Source organism: Fistularia commersonii, chromosome 12, assembly GCF_037954325.1.
Source record: "Fistularia commersonii isolate RoL2024-O1a breed Wild chromosome 12, RoL_Fcom_v1.0, whole genome shotgun sequence".
Lineage (NCBI taxonomy): Eukaryota > Metazoa > Chordata > Actinopteri > Syngnathiformes > Fistulariidae > Fistularia > Fistularia commersonii.
In genome coordinates this window covers 4,536,735-4,559,452 of record NC_141295.1, presented here as the reverse complement: position 1 = coordinate 4,559,452, position 22,718 = coordinate 4,536,735, and the positions used below count along the sequence as shown (strand labels likewise).

The following is a 22,718-nucleotide window of genomic DNA, read 5'->3' as shown; positions in this document are numbered from 1 at the left end:
ACAATCACTCAGGCGCCTCCATCCTGGGCCAGAACGTGCCATATCAGGTGTCTGCTCACAGCGTTCCGGCGCCGGTGGCGGCGGCGGCGGCGCCCGTCGCCCATTCGGCCGCTCCGCCTCTGGTTTACAGCCCTCCGGTGATGATGCCCGCCGCCCAGTACCTTTACCCCGTCGGGGTGATGAACGGACACGTGGTGTACAGCTTCTCGCCGCCCGCCGCCTCGGCGGCGCCCTCCAAAAAACAAGCCAAGAAGAAGAGGAAGAAGAAGGCCGCGAAGCAGCTGGAGCCGCCGTACATCAAGAAGCCTCGGAACGCGTATATCTGCTTCGTGGACGAGCAGAGGCAGAACGTGGCGGCGGAGCTGCACAACACCAATAACTCGGCGGTGAACGCCGTGCTGGGGCAGCGGTGGAGGAACATGAGCGACGAGGAGCAGGCCAGGTATTACAGGCAGGCCAGGTCGGAGAGGCAGCTGCACGCGCAGCAGCACCCCAGCTGGTCCTGCAAGGACAACTACGGGAAAAAAAGGAAGAGGCAGAAGCGAAGCGGCGGCGGTGGCGGCTCGGCGGCGGCGCCCCGGACCGAGGAGGAAGGGCCCGACAGGTGCGCGACGGCGGCCCGGGAGCTACAAGCCGATCCGTATCTCCTGGACGGCAGCTCCTCGCCGTCGCCGAACTCTCCGAGCACGAGCGCTTCGCCGGCGGACGGCGGCGAGCGCACCGGACCCGAGTCCACAGAGTCGCTCAGCGTCAAAGAGCTGCAGAACATGGTGGACAATCTGGACTCGCTGCTGCCTCACGAGTGGTTCCGCCAGGCGTCTCCGCCGTCCGACGGGACGGAAGCAGGTCTCACGCCGGCCCACGACCTCCTCCTGCCGCCGCCGTACGAAGGATCTCCGCATCCTCCGGAGGGTAGGACGCGACGCGAGCCCGCAACGTCGCCCACCGTCACGGAGCTGCAGAAGATGGTGGACAATCTGGACTCGCTGCTTCCCCCCGATTGGTTCGAGCAGCCTTCTCAAACCCAGACGGGCGCCGGAGGATGTCCCTCGGAGGCCGAGACGTCCTCGCCCATCCTGGCACCGGCGTCCCAGACTCCTTTTTCGCCGCGTTCGCCAAACGCCGCCGCCGCGCAGACTCGAACTCGACCCTCCGAGTCTGCGGTGCCGCTCAGCATCGTGGAGTTCCTCCAGCAGGTGGTGGATTCTCTGGAGGCGCCTCCGACTCTCTCCCCCTGCCAGTGAGCCAGGCTTGTGAGAAATCTCGGTCTGCGCGCATGTGTGTGTGTGTGTGTGTGTGTGTGAGGGGATGGGGGGGGCGACCGCGTACCGGATCTGCCTTTGCACACAACGACGAAAAAAATGAAGTGAAATAAAGCTGTCAGAAGTTGAAACGCGAGCGTTCATTCACAGAGTCCGGAATGCCGTCTCCACGGCGACCAGCGGTGTGATTCCAGATTTGTAAAATTCTGGACCACTTTTGTACATCTGTCTGACCTCCGGATGTCAGAGAACCCGTCGTGAAAGACGCAGATTTTTGACCAACGGGTTAAAAGGAGATCCGGATCCGTCTGGTGAGGTGGTCCAGGGTGGAGGTCCTGATGAGGAACACCTTGGAGGTCTGAGCGGAAGAAGATGGATGGATGAGGTTTCTCAAAAAGTCCATTTCGTGGTGCTTTCAAACATCTTCCGCCATGTCGGTTGAAAGTGCCGCCGGCCGCTCGGCGTCCCGTCCTCTGGACAGAGGACGGAGCCGTCATCCCGTTTTCGGGAGAAACGCGCCGTTTTCGTCGGGATCCCGCCGATGTCGCGCCTCTCCTTTCCAAATCCCCTCATGTGATTAAACAAACCAAGAAAAAACGTGTGAAAATAAGAATCTTGGCGTTGATGACATTATTGGCGACATCACGCCATCATCATTGGATCGCATGGGTTTCTAAAATCATAACTCGTCTTTATCTTTATGACATCAAAAGCAACTGGAACTCTGTAAAGTCCCTTTATTAACTTTCAAACAGGATTCTTTCACCGCTCCGTCAAACGCCTCGTAGTCGGAAAAATGGATTTCATCAGGGCGGCGTTGGTGGATCTGGGGGAGATATCCAACTCGCCGCCGCCGCAAGCTCCGACGCCGCCCGCCGAGGCGGTTGTCGCGGAGAGTCACGGCGAGGATTTCCCGCTCGGAGAAAGCTACGTGCAGCTGGCGGCGGCGGCGGCGGCGGCGGCGGCTCCTCTGCACTTCGCTGACCCCGACCTGCACCCCGACTTCCCGCAGCCGGTTTACCCGAGCGCCGATTCCGTCTACGAGCGGTTCCTTCCGTTTCACGCGTCCGATGACGCCTGGTCGGGAGGGCGCGCCTTCGGCCTCGCCGCCGCCCCGCTGGATTACGATCCCCGAGCGACGCCACCCGCCGCCGCCGCCGCTTACCAGCGTCCCGTCGAGGACGCGGAGGATCCGGCGGATCCGACGAACGCCGCTCCGCCGAAGAACCCCAGGAGGTCCAAAAAGAAAACCGACAGCCAGCAGGACAAGGATCGGCCGTACATCAAGAAGCCTCGGAACGCTTATATTTGCTTCGTGGACGAGCAGAGGCGGAAAGTGGCGGCGGAGCTGAACAACACCAACAACTCGGCGGTGAACGCCGTCCTCGGCCAGCGGTGGAGGAATCTGAGCAAAGAGGAGCAGGCCAAGTATTACCGGCAGGCGGCGAGAGAGAGGCAGCTCCACGACCAGCAGCATCCCGACTGGTCCTGCAAGGATAACTACGGGAAGAAGAGGAAGAGGCAGAAACGCGCCGCCGCCGCCGCCGCCGCTCCCGTGCACAAAGTGCGCGGACACAGGCCGCAACCCAAGGACTGAAATCTGTCGGATTAACATCGGAGGTCGCCACGGTTACGGGGGGCGTTCGTCGGGTGTTTGCTTCTCACGCACTCCAGAGATGTTTCGCGGGTGGAACGTCGCCGGCTTTTCCAAACGATTCCGACGGCGACGCGCGTGTGTGTGTGTGTGTGTGTGATTTCGTGTTGAAGCGATGGGATTGGCCGACGGGAGGGTCTCACAGGACGGAGTGTTCAGACCTGTGTTAGCCCATCAGGTGCCACCTTGTGGACTTCATGCTGGAGGAGCTAAAATCTATGCAGGAGATGAAGCTATGATTCATAAGTGAGTTGGAATGGAACGGTGTGTGTGTGACAACCTGTTGCTGGTGGTGAGGAAGGTTGTCAGGCAGATGGAGGAGGCCTTTTCGGACCCGACCGTGTCCCGAAACCACAACTGGATGGTGGTGAAAAAAAAAAAACAGGTTCCTAGAGGGTGTTTTCTGTGCACACACTCCTGTTTTGCAGGCCAGGAGAGGGTACGCGGCCAGCCTGTTGAACGTCTCCGCACAAAAACTGTTTCTGGGTTCGTTTGCGACCCGCTTTGAGATGGATTCCATCAAAAATGGGATCAAGCTGGTGAATAAACCTCCCAGTTAAGCTGCGCAACTCCGAACTTGACTGAAAGGATGGTCTCAAATCTACAGCAGGTTAGAACTCCCCGCTCAAAATGCAACACCTGCAAGCCCCGTAATGATATTTATATTTAATATTGCTTTACTTCTGTTATACCTGCGGCTGTTGCATTTGAGCTCATGGGCTTCTAGGGAGGTAGGCGAAATAAAATGGATCACATCTGTGTAAAGGTCACTTTTTAGTCATAGTACAAACAGATCAAATCTATTAAATACACATAATAAATGTATTTCTTCAGATTTAAATTTGTTGCACTTGCATGTTATTTTCCTCATTTTTCCCCAAAGGATAACTAACACACACACACACACACACACACACACCATCATATTTGTTTTTTCTATTATTTATTGCACCGCGACATCTGAAGGAGATAAATTCCACCACAGGAATGAGATTAAATAACGCCAGGAAAAAGATCCTGCACGTTTTCACCTGCTAAAAATGTCCTTTCTGCTGGACGGAGAGGCAATAGAACTGAACCTTTGTTTTGTTTTTTAACAAAATTTGCATCGTGCGATTAAAATGATTTGTATCATTTTGTGCGAACGGAGGTTCTCAGTCGCCCAGCTCATGGTCTCGGACGCTTCAGAACTCATCCGGGAGCATGAAACTGTCTTTGCGCTAAGCGCTACGCTGTAATCGTATTTGTCTTTAAAAGCCAAAACGATGCAGATATAAAAAAAAAAAATTACATTACATTACATTTGGCAGACGCTTTTATCCAAAGCGACTCACAATAGAGGACATAGGGACTGCAAATACAAAATGTGCATGATTTGATTAAAACAGTACGACGTTTAAAAGAATATACAAAGTAGTGTCGTGGATCATCTGTCCAACTCGGCCTGCAGGATCTCGCCCCAGGTTTCCGCGTCCAGCGGCACCATCTTCCGGCCGCTCAGCTCGTCGGCTGACGTCACGCGGCTGTAACGTCCTCGCAGCCAGTCCTGCTTCACACAGCTGCGGGTGTAGTTCCTCACCAGCGTGACCTGAAGTCATAGCGACGAAGCATTGTTTCGTACCTGCGACTCTCTTGTTGCGGGTTCTGCAGATTGGGTTCATTGATACGTACCTTCCAGGAAAGCCCGTCTCTCCTGTCGCCGTCCACCTCCCTCTGACACACACCTCGGACCAGCAGGCACTGCCGCCTCCACACCGGCTCGCTGCCCGTGATAATGTGATGCCAAAGCTTGCAGGTGAGCGAAGCGCTGCGCAGGCTCTCGGCGTCCAGCTCCTCGAAGATCCGCTCGCTCATCTCCGTCGGCAGGGTTTCGGCGAAGTTCCGAGGGCGCGCGAGGACGGCGGAGATAAGGCAGGAAATACACGGCTCAGGTTCCTCCAGGCTCATCCTGCATAACAGGGCAGAGTCCGCCTGGAAACACATGGGGGGGGGAGGGGGATAATCATCAACAATCATGCTAATTGTTATTTTCCTCGTACTACTGTAATTAACTATCTTCACTGACTTTACACACTTTCTTGTGTTTCCATGAAAAAGACAGTGAGCCACTGATATTGCACTAAAATCAAACTTTTATTTCGCCACCTTAAGAGATGCAGCGACAGTGGGGTGAAAAAATATTTAGTCGGCCACCAACTGTGCAAGTTATTTGCACAAGTTTGCAAATTATGGTGGAAAATAACTATTTGGTCAAGAACAAAAGTTCAATACTTTCTTATATACCCTTTGTTGGCGATGACAGGTCAAATGTTTTCTGCAAGTCTCCACAAGGTTTTCACACACTGCTGCTGGTGTTTTGTCCCATTCCTTCCTGCAGATCTCCTCTAGAGCGCTCATGTTTCGGGGCTGTCGCCGGGCAACGTGGATTTTCAACACCCTGCAAAGATTTTCAATGGGGTTTCGATCTGGACCTTGAAACGCTTCTTACGAAGCCAATCCTTCGTTGCCCGGGGGCTGGACGGGTGACTCAGCATGTCATTCACTGGATCCCCCTGTAAGATTCTGGGATTTTTGCTCACTGTTCTTGTGATTTTTGTGCGTGGAGCCCCAGATGGAGGGAGATTATCTTCTTCTTCTTCTACTTTTTCTTTCGGCTTTTCCCGTCAGGGGTCGCCACAGCGAGTCAACTTTCTCCATCTAACCCTGTTCTCTGGATCCTCCTCTCTCACACCAACTACCTTCATATCCTCTCTCACTACGTCCATAAATCTTCTCTTTGGTCTTCCTCCAGACCTCTTGCCTGGCAGCTCCAATTCCAGCATTCGTCTACCAATATATTCACTATCTCTTCTCTGTCCATGACCGAACCATCTCAGTCTGGCTTCTCTGACCTTCTCTCCAAAACATCGAACGTGTGCCGTTCCTCTGATAGACTCATTCCTGATCCTATCCATCCTGGTCACTCCCAAAGAGAACCTCAACATCTTCATCTCTGCAACCTCTAGTTCTGCCTGCTGTCTTTTGGTCATTGGAACAGTTTCTAGTCCAAACATCATCGCTGGTCTCACCACTGTATTGTACACCTTTCCTTTTATTCTGGCTGATAGTCTTCTATCTCTTGGTACCCCTGACACTTTTCTCCTCCCATTCCAACCAGCTTGGACCGTCTCTTCACCTCTTTTCCGCACTCTCCGTTGCTCTGGACTGTTGACCCCAAGTACCTGAAACCCTCCAGCTTCTTGATCTCCACTCCCTGTAGCCTCACCGCTCCACCCGAGTTCCTCTCATTCACAGACATATTTTCTGTCTTGCTGCGACTAACTTTCATTCCTCTCCTTTCCAGAGCATACCTCCACCTCTCTAGATTTTCCTCTACCTGTTTTCTGCTCTCGCTACAGATCACAATGTCATCCGCAAACATCATGGTCCATGGGGATTCCTGTCTAACCTCATCTGTCAGCCTTTCCATCACCATTGCGAACAAGAAGGGGCTCAGAGCTGATCCCTGATGGAGTCCCACCTCCACCTTGAACTTCTCGGTTACCCCTACAGCACACCGTACCAGTGTCTCACAGCTAGCATACATGTCCTGCACCAGTCTAACATACTTCTCTGCCACTCCAGACTTCCTCATACAATACCAGAGCTCCTCTCTTGGCACCCTGTCATATGCTTTTTCTAGGTCTACAAAAACGCAATGCAACTCCCTCTGACCTTCTCTGTACTTTTCTATTAGCATTCTCAACGCAAATACTGCATCTGTAGTACTCTTCCGAGGCATGAAGCCATACCGCTGTTCACAAATGCTGACTTCTGCTCTCAGTCTAGTTTCCACTACTCTTTCCCATAACTTCATTGTATGGCTCATCAACTTAATCCCTCTATAGTTTCCACAATTCTGCACATCCCCTTTATTCTTAAAAATAGGCACCATCACACTTTGTCTCCATTCTTCAGGCATCTTCTCACTCTCTAAGATCCTGTTGAATAATCTGGTCAGGAAATCTACTGCTGCCTCTCCTAGACACTTCCACACCTCCACAGGTATATCATCATCAGGACCAACTGCTTTTCCACTCTTCATCCTCTTCAATGCCTTCCTCACTTCACTTTTACTAATTTGTGCTACTTTGTGGTCTACAATAGTCCCCTCTTCTACCCTTGCCTCTCTTTCATTTTCCACATTCATCAGCTCTTCAAAGTACTCTTTCCATCTTCCCATCACTCTTCTAGCAACTGTCAATACATTTACCTCTCTGTCCTGAATCACCCGGACCTGTTGTACATCCCTTACATCTTTGTCTCTCTGTTTCGCCAACCTGTATAGATCCTTCTCACCCTCCTTACTGTCCAACTGAGCATACAAGTCATCATAAGCCCTTTGTTTTGCCTTTGCTACCTCTATCTTTACCTTTCGCCGCATCTCCCTGAACTCCTGTCTGTTCTCTTCAGTCCTCTCAGTATCCCACTTCTTCTTCGCTGACCGCTTTCTCTGTATACACTCCTGCACTTCCTCATTCCACCACCAAGTCTCCTTATCTACTTTCCTTCCAAATGACACACCAAGTACTCTTCTACCTGTCTCCCTGATAACACTAGCTGTTGTTGTCCAATCATCTGGAAGCTCACCCTGACCACCCAGACCCTTTCTCAACTCCTCCCTGAAAACCATGCAACACTCCTCCCTTTTCAGCTTCCACCATTTTGTCCTCTGCTCTGCCTTTGTCCTCTTCATCTTCCTTGTCACCAGAGTCATCCTACAAACCACCATCCTATGCCGTCTGGCTACACTCTCACCTACAACTACTTTGCAGTCACTGATCTCTTTCAGGTTACCTCGTCTATACAAGATGTAGTCTACCTGCGTGCTCCTACCTCCGCTCTTATAAGTTACCCTATGTTCCTGTTTTTTCTGGAAAAAGGTGTTCACTACAGCCATTTCCATCCTTTTTGCAAAATCTACCACCATCTGTCCCTCGGCATTCCTATCCTGGATACCAAATCTGCCCATCACTTCTTCATCCCCTCTATTGCCTTCACCAACATGTCCATTGAAGTCTGCACCAATCATCACTCTCTCATTTCTGGGAATATTCTGCATCACTTCATCCAACTCTTTCATGAACTTCTCCTTCTCTTCAGATTCACATCCCACCTGCGGGGCATAGCCGCTAACAACATTGAGCATCACACCTTCAATTTCCAGTTTCAGACTCATAAGTCTATCTGACATTCTTTTCACCTCTAGGACGTTACTAACAAACTCCTCCTTCAAGATAACTCCTACTCCATGTCTCTTCTTGTCAGTACCATAATAGTACAACTTAAAGCTGCTCCTAAGCTTCTAGCCTTACTACCTTTCCACCTGGTCTCCTGGACACACAGTATATCCACCTTCCTTCTCTGCATCATGTCGACCAACTCTCTACCTTTTCCTGTCATAAGATGGAGGGAGATTATCAGTGGTCTTTTATGTTTTCCCTTTTCTAATAATTGCTTCCACAGTTGATTTCTTCATTACCTATTGCAGATTCAGTCTTCCCAGTCCCACCATCATATGCAAATAAATTCTGTCCAATTGTTGGCTGACTAAATACATTTTTGCCCCACTGTATGCAAATGTATTTGTATTTCTGACCAATTACTAAAGGTGATTGATTGATTGATTCATTCAGTCAATGACTTTTGAGGCAGAGAGACAGATAGTACTCTGGAGAAAATCCTCACCGTATGTTTTGGAAAGACAACCTCCACAAAAGAAGAAAACTGAAAAAAAAGGACTTTTCTGAGCCACACTGATGTTGAAGTTTTAGTTGAGCTGTTCAACAAAATCTAATTTAAAAAAAGTTGCGAACAATGGCTTCTTACCTTCACGCAACATGTCTGCCGTGTCTGTAAATGCCATGACTTTGCTTGTTTGTTTTTTTTTGTGAGTGTGTGCAAGGGAAAAACACACTGTCAACAGTGTGTTGACAGTGCACTTGTGATATCAGCTTTAGCTGCAATTATTACTTTATAATCTTATCTTTAAACAGGTCACCAGCGGCCCCAACAGCAAAAGTACCATAATGTTTTTGTGGTTCTTATATGCATTTAAAAACAAAAATGGGTCGCTGCCGACCCCAACATAGGATAAAGTTTAAGAGATGCAGCTCTGCAAATGTCTGTACGACTAAGCAGTAACAGTGAAGGCGTTCATTGATTCATTCAGTCATTACCCAACACGCATCAGTGAAATGACTTGTGTGGCAGACAGACAGACAGATAGATAAACTGGTTGATTGATAAATAGACAGATCGATCGATAGATAGATAGATAGATAGATAGATAGACTCCCAAATGACATCGAGATGTACCGTGAATGTGATGCGTGCAACTGTTCATGCCTGTAAACATTGTATACAAAGGTCCACTGGAGATAATCCTCACCTGCAACCTTCACTGTATGTTTCGCAAAGACAACTTCGGCGAATAAGACCATAATATTGGATTTATAGGCACATTTTTGTGTTGAAATAGCATTTGAACAGATGACTGTTTCCTGCTCTGAGTCACGTTCAGTTGCACGAGACTACGGCTAGCGAGACCGGCTAGCTAGCTAGCAGCGAAACAAGCATACTGAAATAAATATTTTTCTGAACCACACTGATGTTGAAGTTTTGGGTGAGCTGTTTAATTTTAAATAAGTTTATCGCGTGTTTTGCGAACAACGGCTTCTTACCTCAACGCGACGCGTCTGACAGCTGACCGCTTAAATGCCCTGACGGCTGTTTACACACAGACATTACGTCATCATGTTGTTTGCTCTAGTGCGCTTGCGCAGCATTTGAAATCGCACTGACAAGGGATGATTTAAAAAACCGGAATACGTTTCCGGGATTTAAAAAAACAAAAAAACAAAAAAACAAAAAAACAAAAAAACAAAAAACAATTACAAATATAAAATGTCAAGAAATTATTATAAATTTGAAAAGGAAATTAAGGTGAATGAGAATTTAAAAAAAAAAGAAAAAAAAATACCCCGAATAAAAACTAACATTTTTATCACCGACGACCACATTTCAATTCTTAAACTTATACTATATATTTGAGTATCAAACATTATGATTTTATGGCATGCCGCGGTAATCCCCCCCCCCCCCCCAAAAAAAATGAAAAGTCAAACTAAAACATTTTTTTCAGTGACCGGGAGTTACATTACTGCGCATGCGCGTTGTAACCCGGAAGTTTTGAAAACAGCACAGCGGTGTGTTTTCGTCAATTGATAGCGAAAGTAGTTCAATGTTTTGTTTCCTGTCTTCTCTTTCTTTAGTTTTACTTTAATTCCGCAGAGACGAAGCGACTACTAAACCAAACCATAGAAATACCGGTTAAAGTTGTGAACTCGGGGGATTACTATTGATACACGAGGAAGCTAATGACGCCATCACTATTATATTCGCAATAACGTGTATGTGAAGGCAAAGGGTGGGATTTTGTCGCAGAAACCTTCCCCCTGTCGGTCCGGCCCTTCGGAGCAGATGTCCGGCTTCGACCTCGTCCCGGTGGACGGCGGGGATCCCGTCCACTTGCCGCCAGGGGAGACGGTGCTGGGCCGGGGTCCTCTTCTGGGAGTGAGTCCCTAGTCCGGCTCTTCGAATAGTTCTCCGTATTATCTCTGCATACTTGTTGTCTCCAGGGACACGCTGTGTTTGATGGCTCTTCTAATGAAATTAATGAATGGTTTACCTCTTCTCTAGCTAGATAACATCTAGATTGTGTTTTCCTCCCCTTCTATTTTCTTCTCAGTGACTGTCACGATATTAATAATAATAATAATAATACATACGATTTGTATAGCGCTTTTCACGGTACACAAAGACGCTTCACAAGCCTCCCCTTCCTATTTAATGAATTACAATCAATCACAATATCTTTAAAGGCGGATGCCAGAGCCACAACAACAAAACCAAGTGATAGAAATGTGTTGTGGCTCACAAGCAGACAGCCTTTGTATGTCTGGTATGGTCATTCGCAGCATAAGATATCATAAAGCCACCAACTCTTTCAGAATCTATGAGCACTATATAGAAAATATCTAATCTAATCATTGTGTTAATCTACTGGAAAATCTGATCTTTGTTCTCTCGGGCTGCAGACTGAGACCTGACACAGCATCTCCGACCCAACCTTTAAAAATGCGAATCTAATCACTACAAATGTTGTTCTGACATTTCCGGAGACATCCGAGCAGAAGGAAATCCCGTCATTGCACAGAGGCTAAACACATTTGTAAGGATCTGAATCAGAAATGCCAATAAATACCTAATATTGAAATTGAATTCATTGAATGCCACAGAATGTACAGAATGATCTCAAAGTCACGGGGAAATACTCATCATATGATATCCACTAAGTAATGGTTTTGATGGTATACAGTATTCACAACCATAACATAAATGCTTAATTATGTATTTAATGTTAGTCCAATCTAAACATCCAGCATTTAGTAGTGACTTAATGCTGAGAGCAGGTATTCGGTGTCCAACTCTGCGTTGCAAGCTTTTCAGTGAACCACTAGAGGACAGTGTCTCAACATTTACACGAATAGAGCAAATCACAAGCAACTCGCCAAGCGTACACCTTTTTTTTTTTTTGTTTATTTATTTTCACATTGAGTCTGCAGTTCTTCTTGTGTTCATAAAATCTCCTCGTCTCCTCTCAGGTCAGCGACCGGAGGGTGTCCAGGAACCACGGCCTTCTGGAGAACCTGAATGGGCAGCTCCGCCTCAAAGCTGTAAGTCTGGTCCCTCAGCGGTTGTCCTCCTCAAGGGCCTGAAGAAACATCTCAGTTAAAGATAGAGTTCAGTACAGTGATCCCTCGCTATAACGCGGTTTACTTTTCACGGTTTCGCTACTTCACGGATTTGCATCGTTCATCGTGTTCTGCATTCTGATTGGCTAAAAAGTCACTCCGCTTCTTTTCTACCTGTCCGTCGATAACATCGCAGTTTAATATGTACTCGTACGTAAAACGGTTTGCCAAATTTACATGACGTACGTGCAAATTCTCTTGCAATTTTGAGTTTCTCTAAAACCCGTAATGTTAACAAAACGCTCTGGACAGACAAAAGCACCTGCGGCAGGAAGATGCTATCTATGGCACATGAAGTTAAACTTCTGGACATGCTAAGGGAAGGTAAAAGCTATGCGGCTGTAGGTCGGCATTACGGAATGAATGAATCTTCCGTTCGTTCCATAAAGAAGGAAGAAAAAAACATAAGGACGACAGCAGCGATGTATAATAGAGTATTTAATTGTATAATAATTGTAAAAAAAAAAAAAAAAGGCCTCTACTTCACGGATTTTGCCTATCACGGGTTCTTTTTGGAACGTAACCCCTGCGAAAAACAAGGGCATACTGTAATGCAGTTATGTGTTTAACTAAAATCATTAACACTTGATTCATTTAATCGTTCCCTTTTCATTCCAATCAGCAAATAATAGTGTATGTAATAGCAAGAAGCCCTGCATTCGAGGAATATTGTTCCGCCCAGGTTCCCCGTCTTCCTCAGACACTCCAAAAATAGTCCGTCGATTCATATAAAACGAAATTTTCCGTACGAGAGGGTGAATGGTGATTGACAGGTCACCGGTGAAAGTTTAGTGAAATGTTGACGGGAAGTTGACGTTTCACAGACGAGAAGCGGTCGAAATCATGAGCCAGTTTATAGATTCTTGAATTAACTAAATATGGGAACAGAAATCCAGGATCAGTTGGTTAAGCGCAAAAGCTATGGTGTTTATTGGCGTGAAGTGAACGCAAGGCTGAGCTAAATTATACTGACTTATTATTTTGTTAACCGAGGAGACCTTAATCGAAAAGGAAATATTATCAGATCAGAGCCTCGAGGCTGAAATCCGTCACCGTATTTCCACGGTAGCATCATTTGTCTCACGTAAACACGGTTATTTTAAAATTGTCCAGGAAAATTAATTCTGATGCGAAACACGGTGAACTCGGCTAATTACCCCACATCCGTCACGGGCTGCCGAAGCGCGCCTCAAGTTGGGAATAATAAAAAAAAAAAAAAAGATCCTCTAGCCGCGAGGAATCGATCGTGTCCTCGACCCTTTCGAATCTAAGAGAAAGTCCTCCGAGAGCGTGGCCTCCAGGCTCCTCCACGCCGCGCATTCGTCTTCATTCTGGCTCCATAAAGCAGAGAAAATGAACGCTGTCAAACTATCGTCGGGCGGATTTTCTTTCTTTTCGCCGTAGGCTGCTGAAAAATATAGAAACAAATCCGTCTGATTGAGTTTGAAAAGGAGGAATCTAGTCAATCACCCCGGCAAACTCGGTTTACCGAAGGCCGCCATGCAACGTCGCGTCGGCAGGAGGGAGGGAGGGGGGATTTATGGTTCGCTGGAAGGTGTGAAAATTGGGTCGATAAAATACCAGTGGCAACGTGTGACTGGTTTTGTTAAGTTCAATTTTAGTCTGTCAGAGCAGGTGAGGAACATCTGGTGACTTATCGAGCCGCGAGGACGCAGGCGTTAAAAAAAAAAAAGCCATGTTTATACAAATCACAATCCTTTTTTTTTTTGTGAAGCAGTTAAGGGCAGCCTTCTCAGATACATGGGTTGATAACTCTAAACACACTTTTATATACGCGGATATTTGAGTTAACCAGAAATTAGTTCCCCCTCTTTGCTTAGTCCGAATTGAGATTTTTAAAATTTGCATTTTCAGCAGTAAATTCTCCTGTTTGTATTGAGTGGATTTTTAAGCGTCACAATATTTTGCGTCCCTCTGTCTGAAATCCAATCTTTGTGTCAGTGCGGTTCGCGCGTTTTTTTCCTCACATGTATCTGTGAGTTTTATACAGTGGGTTTAAAAAAGAAACGGCTAATGAAAAAATAACTTTGCAATGTATTTTTTTGCTTCAAAATTTGAAAACAAAATCATTTTTTGATGAAAAAACGTCCAGTGACATTGTTAAAATGATCTTTTCTTTTCTTATTTCTATAAAAACCACAAAAACGATAGCAAAAAAATACAGGCAAAATTAAAAAAATTGATTTAATAACCAGAATAGCCACCATCACGCTTGTAAATCAAATCTTTGTACTTTTTAAGACCTTAAAACACTTGATAGCCTTAACTTTGACACTTTATATTTTATTTGTATTTCTTATTCTCCCTCCTTCCTACTATGATCTATTATTGTTATGTTTTACTTGAAACTCTGGCACAACAATTCCTTCAGGATAAATAAAGTTGTTCTTATTCTTATTCTTATTAAACATTATACCTCCTCTTATACATGCTAACAATCCATTTTCTAATAAATTTTAAGTGGCAAATTTTCCTACATTGACAAGATTTTCTCTTTAATCTCAGCAATATTTTTAGGGTGTAATTTCATCAATTCTTTGTTTGATAGTTATTTTTGATATTAATCCTTCATGTACTTTTTAGAGGAACATTTTATTACATATAAGGTTTTTATCATTTACATCCTTTACACTAAAACAAAGGAAAAATTTGGACTTAGTGTTACTTCTAGGTAATGATTGTACTGGTCCGGCCCCCTTGACATCAAATTAGGCCGTATTTGGACCAAAATGAGTTTGACATTCCTGGTTTAAACGATTTCCAAGAGTCTGAATCCAGGTGAAATGTTCGGTATTTGTCGTCCCGTCGTGCCTCCCAGACCCACCTGAACCCGTGCTTCGTCCAGCCGTCCCCCGACGACGACCCCCGACCCCTGACGAAAGGCAGCTGGCACCCCCTGCGTCACGGGGACCTCCTGTCTCTGCTGCCGGGGCTCTTCGTCTACAAGGTGGTCGCCGTATCCGGAGAGGACGCCGCCGCCAGGTACCTCATCTCAGATACCGAACCTCTGCATCTGAAAGGCGGCTCCTCGGGATTCATCTGATGTCTCTGCTGTTGACAGAAATAGTCAAGCGACCGACGACAGAGATCCACCTCCTGGTGCTGGACAGAGCGGCAGGACGCCGCCGCCGCTCGGAGGCTCCCTCCCAGCGCCATCCGATCAGGGAGACGACAGGCGTCCTGACAAGAACCTGGTTCGTTCTTCTCAATTGCTCGAGCAGCTGGACGCTCAGAGTCCTGCAACATGACAGGTCGTAAGTAAATTATTGCACAGTAAGGATTAATGAATGAGAAAAAAAATACCACTAAAAAGTAAGGAGGGAATTTATAATATTAGACTCAAATTATTAGTATTACAAAGTATTTATAATATTAATCATAAATTATAAATAGTTGATATTTCTAATAATCTAACTGTTTACTTTTTGCATGATTCACACTTTATCTTGGCCTCAAAAACCAAACGTCTCACGGATGTCAGCCTTCATGACTGATTGATGATATATATGTATGCAATCAAGTCAAATATATATATGTGTGTGTGTGTGTATGTGTGTGTGTGTGTGTGTGTGTGTATGGCTATACATATATATAGCCATACACACACACACACACACACATATAGGTTTGACTGGATTGCATACATATATACACATATGCACACACACACACACACACACACACACACACACATGCTAACAGTGTGAAGTGATAATTGTTACCCGCCCATGTTTATATACACAATTATATGTATATATACACAATATAATGTATATATATACACAATTATATAAAGCCCAGTTTCAGACTGGGCTTTTTATAATTGTGTTTTTAACCCGTCCGAAGCTGAAGGGTAAAGGACTCTTGAATGAAAGATAACGATGGGATGGCGGTGATCACTTTCTGTTTGCTCTGTCTGCCACAGGAAGTGGCAACTCCAGCGCAGGAAATGGGCGACGGCGTCACGCCATCCCCTCGCAGGAGGAGAGTTCTGCCTCCGTGGATGTTGGCGTCGATTTCGTCTCCGCCCGACTCTTCCCCCAGCGCCAAAGGTAGAACCCGGGCTTGTGGTGGCAGGAACCACCAGAGCGCTATTTGTGACTCGGACTCAACGCAAACAAAGAACATGCTAAGATTCACGGTAGCTTCTTTGTTTTTGGCAGATAGTGACGGTCAATTGCAATAAAAGAATGGGAACTGCTGTTAGTCACAAACGTCAAATAATCATCGCCCCGCCAGCCTCAAACACACACACACACACACACACACACACACACACACACACTTTCATGTCAATCAAATGATGGCACCGGCATCTCCAACGGGGGCTGTACAGCTGTCAATCAAATTTCATTTGGCCCCGCCCCCTCCAGCTGTCGATCACATGTGGCCCCGCCCCCTCCTGTTCTCAATCTACATGTTTATATCGCGTGTGGCCCCGCCCCCTCGAGTTGTCAACCTCTCAAGGACACGCCCCCTCCTGCTGTCAATCTCATGTGGCTCCGCCCCCTCATGCTGTCAATCTCCTGTGGCTCCGCCCCCTCCAGCTGTCAACCTCTCAAGGACACGCCCCTTTTTGTCCCACAGTCTGTCAGTGATTTCATTTGAATGTGTGTTATCATCACACATGTGGAACACGGAGCCAATTAAAGCTGATTTACACCAAACTCCAGAAGCAAAATGTCAGCGCTGATATTAGGGCTGACATTAAGAATGTACAAGAAGGCTCCTGAAAATGACAGGGTTTTGCAGGTCACAGGGCCGTGGCGTCTGTCTCTGGTCCGCCTTCTAATTGGCTCTGGCAAACGGGGGATCTGCAGGTATGTATCTTTTTCTGAGCCGACATCTCTCTCTCTCTCTCTCTCTCTCTCTCTGAGCAGCAAAGAGGCGGCGGGAGCCCGCGGCGGCGGGCGGCGACGAAGGAACAGCCCCGCAGGCCACCATTGCCGCCGCCGCTAAAGGGGCGGGGCTTAAAAACGGGGAAAAGAAGCCCAGGAAGGAGAGGGGAAAGGTGAGGAGGAGCAGGGGGCAGTGTCTGATACACAAATACTACTAAACATTCTACTACTACTACTAGTGCTAATAGCACTGCTACTACTGCTATTGCTCCTATTACTACTGCTAGCACTGGTGCTAATACCACTACTACTGCTACTATTGCTGCTAATACTACTGCTACTTCCAATACTAATAATATTATTACTGTAATAGTAGTATTACTACTACTGCTTCTACTAGTGTGAATACTACTACTGCGAATACTACTGTGAATACTACTACTACTACTAATGTTGCTCCTACTACTACTATTACTTCCAATACTAATACTGCTATTACTACTACCGCTGCTACTATTGCTCCTACTACAAATGCTTAATCTACTACTGCTATTGCTCCTATTACTACTGCTGCTACTAGTGCAAATACTATTACTACTGCTGCTCTTGCTCCTACTACTACTGCTATTACAAATGCCAATGCTACTACTACTACTACTACTACTGCTCCTACTAGTGCTAATACTACTACTACTACTGCTACTATTGCTTCTACTACTACTGCTAATACTACTATTACTGCTCTTACTCCTCCAACTACTACTGCTCCCACTACTACTACTACTACTGCTATTGCCCCTATTACTACTGCTGCTACTAGTGCAAATACTACTACTACTACTGCTCTTGCTCCTACTACTACTTCTACTTCAAGTGCTACTACTACTACTCTTGCTCCTACTACTACTGCTAATAATACTACTACTGTTACTGCTCCTGCTACTACTACTACTGCTACTACTCCTGCTACTGCGACTTCTACGTTTGCTACTGCTACCATTACTACTGCTGCTACCACGACGACTGCTACTACTACTACTGCAACTACGTTAACTGCCGCTACTACTGCTATGACTGCAAGGACTGCAGTACAGAAATACAACAACAGTACTATGATTACTTCTAATGCTACTAAAACTACTATGGACTATGAGCCGCTACTTTGCTTTGAACGCTGTGGCTGAAACAACGACGTGGTGAATTTATGGATTTTTTTTGGGCTAAAGAGCTGCACGCCGCCAAAACATTTAGCCCCGTCACATCGGACGAATAAAATTAGCGTGAAATTCTGAGGCCGTTCAATTCCGACACCGAAGACGACTACTTTGATAGTTTTAATGCACAGCAAGAAGACAAAAATAGCGATCAGCCGGAGTAGGACAAAGCGGGGATAGAAAATGGATGAATGGATGGACTTTTCCTTGTTTTATTTATAATTAACCTTTTTCATCAGCTGTGTGAGAGGCACTGTTTGGGGAAAAAAAAAAAGTTACCGCTATATATTTAATTAAAAGTTTAAAAAGAATTCAGTGTAAATGAAAAAAAAAAAACAAACTTGAAACTCTGGCACAACAATTTCCTTCGGGATTAAATAAAACAAAAACAAAAAACAAAAAAAAACCTTGAAACTCTTGGCACAACAATTTCCTTCGGGATTAAATAAAAAAATAAAATAAAATAAAAAAAAACAAACTTGAAACTCTGGCACAACAATTTCCTTCGGGATTAAATAAAACAAAAAAACAAAAAAAAAAACAAACTTGAAACTCTGGCACAACAATTTCCTTCGGGATTAAATAAAGAAAACAAAAAAAAAAAACTTGAAACTCTGGCACAACAATTTCCTTCGGGATTAAATAAAAAAAAAAAAAACCAAAACAAAACAACTTGAAACTCTGGCATAACAATTGCCTTCGGGATTAAATAAAACAAAAGAAAAAAAAAAAAAAACACTTGATACTCTGGCACAACAATTTCCTTCGGGATTAAATAAAACAAAAAAAAAACCAAAAAAAACTTGAAACTCTTGGCACAACAATTTCCTTCGGGATTAAATAAAAAAAAACAACAAAAAAAAAACTTGAAACTCTGGCACAACAATTTCGTTCGGGATTAAATAAAAAAAAAAAAACAAAAAAAAAACAAAACAACTTGAAACTCTGGCATAACAATTGCCTTCGGGATTAAATAAAACAAAAGAAAAACAAAAAAAAAACACCTGATACTCTGGCACAACAATTTCTTTCGGGATTAAATAAAACAAAAAAAAAACAAAAAAAACTTGAAACTCTGGCACAACAATTTCCTTCGGGATTAATAAAGTTGTTCTCATCTCATCATCTCATCATATCTCATGTAACAACACTTGCGGCTTAATATGAACACATGTCATCAATTTTAGCCAGTGCGGCTTATATTCAGGTGTGCTCAACAGTCCAGAAATGATGGTAATAATAAGACTGTGTGTGTGTGTGTGCGTGTGTGCGTGCATGCTCGGAAATGCCAGACTGCTGCTTCACACACCCCCAGACCTGACTCCGGGGCCGAGGGGCCGTCGGACGAGGAGGTAAAGGGAGGCCGGGCGTCGGACAGAAGCCCCAGAGCGCCGACGAGCCCCGACAGCGGATCTGGGAACGTGACGCCGAAACTCGGACAAAACGCAGCAGGAAAGGACGTCACGGGCGCGTCCACGGCGGCTCCCAGGAAGGCCTGTCCGTACGGAAAGGACTGCTATAGGTACGCACGCGAATCCGCTCAGGTGAGGCGAGTCTCCGGCACAAACCTGACAGCCTCCTGGTTTTTGCGTTTTCAGAAAGAACCCGCTGCATTTCCAGGAGTGCAGTCACCCCGGCGACGGCGACTACCAAGAGGAGGAGGAGGATGAAGAGGACCGACCAGAATGCCCGTACGGCACCGACTGCTACAGGTCAGGCCTCCGAGTCAAATTTCAAATGAAGGGATTTTAAACCCACTTGGAAGCTGAGCGCCGTGCTTTTTATCCCCCTGCACAGGAAGAACCCGCTTCATCGGAAGGAATACAAGCACACCCGCAGACCAGGTGAGCTTCCTGCTCGTCCAATCATATTGCGGCGATTTCAACGCGCGACAACCATCAGCTCCCTATTTCAAAATCATTTAAAAATCAACAAGAAATGACCCAAGGTAAACATATAAGTGAATATTTATGTCAAAGTTCACGGCGTCAGTGGAGTAACCCCGCTTACACACACACTCACACACACAGTGTGACTTTATTGGCTTTGCAGAGCGATGCAGACGGGCGGTTGTAAGTCGATGGCTTAAATAAGAGCCATTAATTGTCTGCTGTCGGTGCCGCCAACGCAACCACTTCCTTAAGTTCCTCACACACACTCTGGACTTGTCAGCATCTCGCTTACAATCCATAAACCCATTTGGCTGCATTGATTTTCTTGTTACAGGTGTCTAATGTGATTCAGAGCCTCCACAGTTCATTACCCTCCTCCCCCGCCGCGAAAATGACCTCTTGTCCCGATCGCCGCGGTTACGCCACCTCTTACACAACGTGCTGGCAATTTCTTTTTTTTTTTTTTTTTTTTTTTCCTCCCCGCCCCCTGCTCTGTAATCACTTCCCGGTTTGTCCAGAAAATCTCATCCGTCTCGTCTTCAATCGCATCGACACGGGAAAAAAAATCAAAAATGTGGATTTGGCACGCAGGTCGCTCCAGGAAGGCGGCGGCGGCGGGCTTCCGGGCCGCCGCCGCCGGCGAGGACGAGGCCTCCGATGACAGCTTCATCACCGACAGCAGCGGGGACGGGGACGACGACTCGGATTACGTCCCGCCGGACTCGGACGACGGCGGCGAGAAGGAGGACGTGAAGCGGCTGCAGAGAGAAGCCCGGGCCTTCATGAGGAGGCCGAAGTAGCTCCGGAGAGCTTCTCAACACGCCGGCGGGACGGAAAACACAACTTCTATTTCAATGTCGGACGGATCCCATCCCATTCCTCGCTTTTCCAAATCCCCTCCGGACGTTTCTAGCTTTATATATTTTTTTTAAAAGCAGAATACATTAAAAGAAACAGACGAGTCGGTCGTCTTTATCTCCCATGAATGATTTTTGTTTACATATTCTTCATATTAGCTCCGTCTCCCTCGCGGAGGAAGCTATGCAGACTCACGTCCTCACGATCACTTATTGATCTTTTTTTTTTTTTTTGTCGTCGTGCTTGACTCCCCGACCCTTGCATGTTGTCATGGCAACCTCGACACAGCGGAGGCTTGACGAGGGGGAGAGGGATTTTTTTTTTTTTTTCCTTTATCTGATAATCCTGATTTTAATATGAACACGCGCTGTGGAAACGAGCTACTTTCAGAGGATTAGCCCTGCGGGGACGAGGACGGGCGCTGCTCACGTTTCCATCCAAGATCCGCACGAGATCGACACGAAACGGACGCGGAATCTCCAATCGGGATCCAAGCGTGGAAGTTTCTTGCAGATTCGTCCGACATTTTGCATTTAAACGTTTGGTGATCATCAGAATCGGAATCGATGCAGATAAATTCACTGACGGATAATATATTATTAAAGCGTCCGGAGGTCTGAAGATGAGGCTTAGAGACAAACGCTTTATTTGATTTTAGTAGAAATCAGATGTTTTCGTTTCCTCCAGTGACGCCTGCTGAAAACACCTGGACGACTTCACTTTTTAAATCAGCCGTGAGAAATTCTCAGTCGCTCCCGTGACGTAGAAGATATGTTTCGATTCGTTTCGGGTTTGCAAAATGACCTTTCACGACCGTCGACGGGAAATCTGAGTGAAACGCAAGGCATGGGAAATATTTCATTAGAAGCCACTGAAAAATCTGTAAAATAAAAAATGGCGGTTTCAGCCGTTCTTGAGCTACTCACTGACCCGAGAAGGTAAAGGAAGTCATCTAGATGCAGAAAGTGGAGCTGAATGCAGAAACGAAGGTCTGGACGCGAGAGGAATAAAGGGCTAACAGCCTCCAAAAATGGATTTATCAACGTTGAAATTTAAAAATTACTGTCTCATTTCCCTCTGATGGGACGCCCCCATCCAAGGGATGCCCGTGCCGACAACACGCCGCCGTAAATACGTATCCATGGAGAATTGAGTTAGCTTATGGCGCTAATGCTAACGATACCTCTGTGGGAAGACCTGAGATTTTACAGTTTATTGAGATCTTGGTATCTGCAGAGCTTTTGCTGTTTCAGGCCGTCGCTTTTCAATCTGGGCTCTTCGGTGACACGTCGGAGAGTCGACGTCGTCCAAGATTCCCCTCGGATTTTCGGTTTCCAGTCTGCGACCGCGTAAACGCCGGATCAGCCATCTTCGTTTGAAACGTCGGCAGAAAGATCTCCACTGACCGACCCTTCAGTGCTTCTTGATTGTAATTGTGCAGAGCGTCGAAGGGCGCCACACACACACACACACACACACCCACACACATTTGGAATTTAGACGCGGTCTCTGAGTCGCCATGGCGTCCACGTATCCTGCCGCCTTTGGAACATTGGACCCTCAAGCGGTTTCCTGCAGCTGAATGATGCCCAGGTATCCTTGAGCAACACACTGAATGCAAAGTGCTAGCGCCCTGCACGTCTGTGTGTGTGTGTGTGTGTGTGTGTGGATGCAATCCGGCGCACTTTGAGCCCGCGTTGTGATGAAAGTGTGATGTAAGAGGACGGCACTATGTTGTTTGCATGGGGTTTCGGGAAAAGCGGGGTTCAGCACCTCTCCGATCGTCCCATAAAGTGACAGGATCGGTCGCGGAGAACGTCGTAAATAAAAACCGGAGCGCCGCCAGGAATATTTCACCCTGTTTTGAATATTATCACCCCTTGTGATAGAAAGCGCCGACGCCGTCAGCACTTTGAGACGCCGTTTTTTTACTTGCAGACGTCGAAAAGCCGTGAGTTATGACAGGCAGGCGGTTTCAGATTTTTATTTATTTTGAAACGGCTCATCTGTTGGAAAACTATCACTGATGATATCATGATAATGGAAGCAAAAGATGTGGATCCGACCGTGTTTTCAGGAAGCATGCTAACATGACGAGCTAATGAGACGGGTGATGGAAGATCC

General features: G+C 46.3%; 2 protein-coding genes across 4 annotated transcripts; one reads left to right on the top strand and one right to left on the bottom strand.

Moving 5' to 3' along the window:
* Positions 1–3,842: 3,842 nt before the first annotated feature.
* Positions 3,843–9,732, bottom strand: fbxo48 (F-box protein 48). Of its 3 annotated transcripts, XM_086156493.1 has the most exons (4): positions 9,639–9,671; positions 8,644–8,682; positions 4,588–4,887; positions 3,843–4,504 (listed from the first exon to the last, which is right to left on the bottom strand). In XM_086156493.1, the coding sequence occupies exons 3-4, from the start codon at positions 4,861–4,863 to the stop codon at positions 4,343–4,345; spliced, it is 438 nt and encodes a 145-aa protein (XP_086012619.1). In that variant the 5' UTR covers positions 4,864–4,887; positions 8,644–8,682; positions 9,639–9,671; the 3' UTR covers positions 3,843–4,342. The 3 variants fall into 3 exon arrangements, with proteins under 3 accessions (XP_086012619.1, XP_086012618.1, XP_086012617.1); XM_086156492.1 differs by lacking the exon at positions 8,644–8,682 and having other exon boundaries at positions 9,639–9,732; XM_086156491.1 differs by lacking the exons at positions 8,644–8,682; positions 9,639–9,671 and adding an exon at positions 5,188–5,362.
* A 412-nt stretch (positions 9,733–10,144) lies between these two features.
* Positions 10,145–21,592, top strand: aplf (aprataxin and PNKP like factor). Its single transcript, XM_086156490.1, has 10 exons — positions 10,145–10,530; positions 11,622–11,693; positions 14,611–14,774; positions 14,854–14,986; positions 15,718–15,844; positions 16,673–16,803; positions 19,137–19,366; positions 19,443–19,556; positions 19,642–19,688; positions 20,328–21,592. Exons 1-10 carry the CDS (start codon positions 10,438–10,440, stop codon positions 20,534–20,536), a joined length of 1,320 nt encoding a protein of 439 aa, XP_086012616.1. The 5' UTR covers positions 10,145–10,437; the 3' UTR covers positions 20,537–21,592.
* The last annotated feature ends 1,126 nt before the right edge of the window (positions 21,593–22,718 follow it).